At 38.3% G+C, this 7,273-nt stretch overlaps 1 gene segment (V, D, J or C); it reads left to right on the top strand.

The window, feature by feature from the left end:
* Positions 1–6,276: 6,276 nt before the first annotated feature.
* Positions 6,277–6,958, top strand: LOC103747208. The segment is given in 2 exon segments: positions 6,277–6,353; positions 6,630–6,958. Coding segments are annotated over 2 exon segments (390 nt in total).
* The last annotated feature ends 315 nt before the right edge of the window (positions 6,959–7,273 follow it).

The following is a 7,273-nucleotide window of genomic DNA, read 5'->3' as shown; positions in this document are numbered from 1 at the left end:
TCCATCATCTACAAGTTACTTTATAGACCTCTTCCACTTCCCAGCAGGTTTGGAAATAGATTCCAGCATTTTTGTTTATTTGCTTTTTTGTTGTTAATATTGTTAAGAGTTTGTGAGTTTCTAGCCCCTCTCAAAATAGTATCAAATGGGGATCCTCCAGGGTTCCTCTAGGCCTGTTTGACTCTTTGAGCCAGTCTATGCATAGCCCAGAAACTGGAACTCAGATGTTTGAAGTAATGATCGTTAGCATTAGATCGATTGGCCTTGAAGCTGAGATAAATTGGTCCAAAGTTGCTGCCTGCTTTGTCTTTCCAATTCTTTTCCCTTTTTACCTCCCTGCTGTGCAAATTTTTCCTTTCCTCCCTCCCCGCCTCCCTCCCTCCATCCTTCTTTCATTTCTTTCTTCTTCTCACCTTCCCCTATAATTGTTTCTTTCCTTTGTTCTTGCATATTTTATTATTTTCCCCAGATTATTGTTTGAAGCTGTCCTACTATTTCTATTTTAAAAAGACACTGAAATGTGTCAGATATTGAACAAATTCTTGTTATTGGAGGACTTAATGATTTGTGGTTTCGTAGCTCTAAGCTCATCTTTGATCCTCTATGTTAACTTCCTTTCAAGTCATTATTTTCACTTTCTTTGATGGTATTTTTGGCTGTTGATTTATACCAGATACTCTCACTGTCCATTGGCAAGGCAATCTGCCTTTATTTTGCTGATTTATTTGGATAGGCCCCTCCAGGCTCAGCCCAGCTGTTCAGGTTTTATAAACCAGGCCTTTGCTATGACAACTGAGCTGTATCAGAAAGACAGATACAGCAAGACGGTACCGCAGACCAAAGTCCTCATGTCCCTGTTGCTCTGGATGTCTGTTGAGAACATTAAAACTATTACAATCTCTTCAGAGTAAAATTGTTAAAGAGAGAGAGATACTGATAGGACGTACTGTGGTATAATGAATTTTTGCCTAATGAACACAATAAAAAACCTGCCATATTGCCATTTTACAGGACTCTTTAACTGACAATTTTCAATATTTCTATTACAGTCTCTCTCGATATGTTTAGTGCTCATTGTTTCTTCCTAATTTCAGGTGCCTGTAGGGACATCATTATGACCAGTCTCCTTGCTCTCTGGCTGTGTCAGCAGGACAGAGGGTCACCATTAACTGGAAGCAACTACTAGGCCTGGTATCAGCAAAAACCAGGACAGGTTCCTAAACTGGTTATCTCCTGTGCATCCACAGCAGGGATGAAGAGATTTATATACTACATATAACTATCTGAAAAATATATTTTAAAGCTGTGTCCATAGGAATTGGCCCTTCTTAATTTTCAACATATTCCCAAACCTTTAAAATGGGGACAGAGATGTGCTGGCTGTTTCCCTGGACAGCTGTGGTGCTGTGTGGACTGTGATAAGTACAATAATTGTTTCTTAATTCTGCCAAAGCAACTTTGGAATCCAACATAAAGGAGCAAAGACTAATTTTGTCTCACATTCCCAGATGATTCAGAAAATGGCAGATTTGGTTCATAGCTGTGGAGCTAATGAAAAGTTAAAATTTCATGGAGGTTGGGCATGGCAACAAAAAGCTACACACCCCCTGACATATAGGAATCAGAGAGAGAGAGAGAGAGAGAGAGAGAGAGATGTCCTTTGTTGTGTCAGAGCCCTCATGAACCAATCATCTCTAAGTGGTGGGATCTAACACCTGGGCACCAAAACCTTAAACATTATCTTTTTAGGGTACACTTTATTAGCCATCTCTAACATGATGTAAATATGCTATAGAATAACTTCCAGCATATATGTATAATTAGTATATGTGTAGGCTAGAAAAATAAGAACTGTCACTATAAATTGTAAAATCAATGAAAAATTACTACTTTTTTCCCTAGCATATGATAAACAGTTGTATAGTTTTGTGATGTACCAAAAAAAGGACACATGAAATTTCTGGTAATTTCATTCACTGAGCAGGAAACCTTGTGGACATGTTTTGAGTGGATTGACATCAGTTCTCTCCTGTCCCTTACAAAATACCTTATAAAGTGATGTGATGCTGTCATGCACCATGTCCATGAAGATAGAAAGCACCAACAAAGACTTTCTTCAAAGCGTCTTCACTCATATTTGTATTTTCATAGAACAGAATTTAATCTTGATTATGTGAGTATGAAATACAGTTCAGGTTTACTTGTATTTGGACACTACTTCTGGCTCCTAAAATCTACCCACCCCTCTGCTGTAAATACCCTGATCCTTGGGAGGAGAGGGTTCAGAATAGGAATCCATTTAGAATCCCACACTCTGAGATCTTTTATTCTCTGCACGTTGAGCAGTTGTGTCTCTGTTAATATATATCTGCTGCCTCTGCTTTCGGTTGAGAGAGGCTCAAATCTGTGAATATAACAATAAGTCGTTAGTAGTTGTTTTACTACTTTGATTACTCAGCAGAATAACCAATAACACTTCTCCCCTATGGCCTGTGACCTGCCCATCCACAGGCTCCTGGCCATAATAACAGTGCCAACTATGGTCCTCATCCTTGAAGCAGATTGTAAATCCGATCAGAAGGTGGTACATTCCTCACTTAATATTTGTGCTTCATATATATATATATATATATAATCTTACATTGTATATTTTGATATGAATTGAGAAAAATTTTACTGCTAATTATCTTTCCTCATGCTCTCTCCTCTACTGTGAACTCCCATTAGCCTGTCATTAAACCTTTCCTATGACATTATTCCCATTTCTCCCATTATGTCACTTTATTCTACCTCCCCTCCCATGACATTTTCTTGTTATCCTGAACCCTATGGATTTCCTATTTGAAACACACATCTCTAAAGATGAGAGAGGACTTATGAGAGAGGACATATGACAGTTATGGGTCTGGGTTATCTCACAGATGATGTTTGTTTTGCAGTGTCATTTTTCTGTGAATTTCATATTTTTTCCTTAATGTATAAGTAATATTCCGCTGTGAATGCACCATACATTCATTATCTATTTTCAATTGATGGCCATTTAGGTTTCTTTCATGTCCCAGCTACTGTGAGTAGAGCATCTACGAAAGTCGATAGACAAGGAACTCTGTACTAGGATGGAGAGTTGTTTAAGTATATGCCCAAGAGTAACATAACTAGATTATGCTGGAGATACATTTTTAGCTTTTTGAGGGCTCTCCACACCGATTTCCGTACTGAGTACACAATGTACATTCCCACCAGCAGTGAATAAGTACTCCTCTTTCCCCACATCCACACCAACATTTAGTATCATGTATTTTTTGGATCTTAGTCATTCAGACTGTGGTGAGATGAAATTTCAAATGAATTTTCATTGTTCAGTTCCTTGTCATAATTGTTGCTTCTTTTCTTGGTGATGTTTTGTTGGTGTCTTCATATATTCTATATACAAACCTTGTGTCAGATGTGTAGTTGAATAGTTGAATTTTCCTCCCATTCTTTAGGCTGCCTCTTCAGTTGGATGATGGTGTTCTTTGCTGTACAAAAGATTTATAGTTGGTGAGGCTCAACTTGTCAGATGTTAGTCTTAATGCCAGCACAAACAGGGTCCTGTCCAGAAAGTTTATTCCTGAGTCCCTAAAGTCTAGTGACCTCCATACTTTCTTCTATGTGAGATTTAGTGTATTGGTTTTTATGTTGAAGTCCTTGATATATTTGGAATTAAGTTTTGTGCAGTGTGAGAAACAGGAATCTAGTTTCACTATTTTATATAAAGTTATATAACTACTGCAGATTCAGAAGTCCTGTTAATTGTAAAGTGGAAACTGGGAAAAATTTGTACTCTTGATAGTGAATAGTGATGTTTGATATCTGGTCTTTATAAACTGATAGATATTCTGCCATTGTTCTTGCTTCTATATTTGCATAAACAAACACAAACACACATATAGATAGAGAGGAGAGAGACAAACAGATCACTAATTATAACATGGGATGATAAGGGCTAGAAGTTGCTGGGGGAGGCCAGAGGATGAGCACGTAAATCATCCTGGAGGGTCAGCGAAAGCTTCCTGAAAGACATGATGCATAAACTGAAGAATGAGTAGGAGTTAGCCAAGTGAAAGGGGGAACACAGATGGGCTTTGTAGGAGTAGGCTTTGTTGATGGAGATTAAAGCAAAGATTTATAAAATATGCAACCCCAAATGGGAAGTTGATCAATACAAGCATTAGCTGACTCTTTGGAAAGATAATTAAAATAGGCAAAGGTTAGCAAGTTTATTTAAATAAAAAACTCACTAAGGAGTTAAAACACACACACACACACACACACACACATTCACACACGCAAGGTGAAGGAAAGGGAGACAGAGAGAGGAGAAGAGAAAAAAGGAAGAAGATGTTAAATATTCTCAGTAATTTATGTAAGTACTAATGCAGACATCAAGTTATTATTTTGGATTAAGGTCTACTTCAGCTTATTTGGAACCTAGGTGAGCACAGTGAGAAATCTGACTGTATAACAAAATTGGAGAAGACTCTGAAATAGAATCAAAGGTGTGTACATCTCCACACCCATATATATATATATATATATATATATATGTATGGTGGCCTTTAGAGTCAAACTTGTTTCCCTAAATGCCCATCAGTGGGACCATCACTGGAGCCTGGTCAACCAACAGAGTTTCTCTAACATAAGACTGACTCTCCGTGTACCCACAGCCATTGGTTGTCAATATTTCCTCAGATACAGTTAGGCTTTCTTATCCACCTCCCCAGTTCCATGCTGCAATTTCATCTGACTTGAGCTTAGGTGGGACTTGTCCATACTGTGGCCATTGTTGTGAGTTCAGATGAGTAACTGCCCAGCTATTTGAAACAATAGCACTTTCCTTCACTTTGAAATCTAGCCAGTGGAGATGATCAGAAGCTGTGAAGATACCATCATATAAGTGAGTGAACTAGGATGTGAACTGTGAAAGCTCCCAGGTTCTAAGGTCTAGAATATGAAATGTCATGGTCAGTTTCCATCAAGTTGTCCTCTTATCCAATCATTTGCTAAAGTTTATAAATTTGCTTTGTGACTGCTGTAGTGAACTCAAATTTCATTTATTATCAATTATTCAGATTAGACACATATAGAACAGCACCTTAAAAATATAATGGAGTCCTGAAATAAACATAATTGTTTTTCAAGTTATGTGAGGAAAGAATATGTAGATCCAGGCCTCAAAATGTTCATATTCTTTTATTTTTAATTAAAGATAATATGAAAAAATCATTAATTATATCTTTTCCCCAAAATAACTTTCTACACTATAGCATGGTTTATTAGATTTGGGGGGCTGTCATTTTAAAAGAACCACAAACATGTTTGCTGTGAACATCATAGATTAATTGTTACAGTTTTGGAGGCAAGGATATTCAATTTACTCTCCGTGAGCATGTCAGCTATAGCATCCTTTGCATAGATACAATCTCAGATGAATGTCCAGATAAATGTGAGTTTTAGACTGAAACTATTCTAAGATACTGCAAGACTGAGTTCAGCATTGCAGTTCCAGCATACAGCATTTCTTTTCAATGCTAAATAAGTTATTCTGTGTATGTGTGTGTTTCTATGTTGTGTGTGTGTATCTGTGTGTCTGTATGTGTCTCTGTGTCTGACGATGGGGAGAAAAAGGAAGGGAGAGAGAGGTGAAATTGGAACAGGTGTTGGTAGAGGGTGAAGACGGGGGATGGAAATCTATATTTGATCAATATATTGTACGAAATTTGCAAAAAGTCATAAACAGTTGCTGCTTGCTTGTCTTTCCATTTCTTGCCCCCTTTTTATCTCACAGCTAAACCACCTTCCTCTGGACCTCCTGGTCTCCCATCCTTCCCTCCTTTCTCTCATCCTCTTAATTTCCCTATATTTGCTCATTTCTTTTGATCTTCCTGGATATTTTTAAATGCCTTGTATTTTCCAAGGATCACAGATTTGGGGTCATTATTATATCGTTTCTTTAGAACTAAATGCACTGGAATGTATCGTAGGTTTTAAATGAAAACATGTCATAGTGGGTCTAGAAGTTCTGGTTTCAGAGCTCTAAGTTCACCTTCAGCTTCTGTGTTGACTCCTTTCACTCATTACTTTCACTTTCTATGACAGTGTTCCAGTTGTTGATTTACACCAGGTTCCCTCATGCCCAACAATCTGCCTTTATATCTGCTGACTGCTTTGCATAGGCCCCTCCAGGCCCAGCCCAGCTGCTCAGATTTTATAAACCAGGCCTAATTAGTGAAAACCGAGGTGCATCAGAGACATGTACAGCAAGATGGTGTCACAGACACAGGTCCTCATGGCCCTGCTGTTCTGGGTGTCTGGTGAGAAGTTTAAAACTGTCACAGCATCTTTAGATTAATATTATTAAGGAGATATGGATAATTATAAGATATAATGAGATATAATTACTATTTCCTATAGGAACACAATGTGAATACTGAAAAATACTTTTATAGATTGTAAATGTCAAATTCCAATGCTTCTATTATAAAATCTCTCTATATATTTGCATATGTGTATGTATTTATATATGAGTTTGTGTGTGTATGTGTATATGTGTGTATGTGTGTACAATCAATGTTTCTTCCTAATTGCAGGTGCCTGTGGAGACATCATTATGACCCAGTCTCCTCGCTCTCTGGCAGTGTCAGCAGGAGAGAGGGTCACCATTAACTGCAAATCCAGCGAGAGTGTTTCACTTGGTTATATCCAGTACTTGGCCTGGTACCAGCAGAAACCAGGACAGGCTCCCAAACTGCTGATCTACTTGGCATCCGAACGGGAATCTGGGGTCCCTGATCGTTTCATAGGCAGTGGGTCTGGGACAGATTTCACTCTCACCATCAGCAGTGTTGAGGCTGAAGACCTGGCTGATTATTACTGTGTACAGCATTATGATTCTCCTCCCACAGTGCTTCACACTTGAACAAAAACCCCCACTCAGCGTCACACCAGCTGCTTCCACCCTACACAGTCCTGGACCTGCACACTTCCTCCATCTGCCTGAGAGACTGTGCCTGATTTATGAATCAGAAAGCTTACAGAGCTTTCTAGAATATTAATGGGCTCAGTGTGTGTTTGTAAATAACTTCCAGAGCTTTTAATTTCTAGTTTTCTTTGTCTGGCTTTTCCCTGGAGATTCTATACCTTCAGTGAATTCTAATTTCAAGCCTTGAATTGTTTTACTTACCTCATTCAACAGTGTGTGTCACGGTTTTCACTCACCTTTTATACCTGTCCT

This window comes from Nannospalax galili, unplaced genomic scaffold (assembly GCF_000622305.1).
Source record: "Nannospalax galili isolate Female #2095 unplaced genomic scaffold, S.galili_v1.0 scaffold425, whole genome shotgun sequence".
Taxonomy (NCBI): Eukaryota; Metazoa; Chordata; class Mammalia; order Rodentia; family Spalacidae; genus Nannospalax; species Nannospalax galili.
The sequence above is the reverse complement of the archived record's forward strand: the minus strand, read 5'-3'. Positions and strand labels throughout refer to the sequence as shown.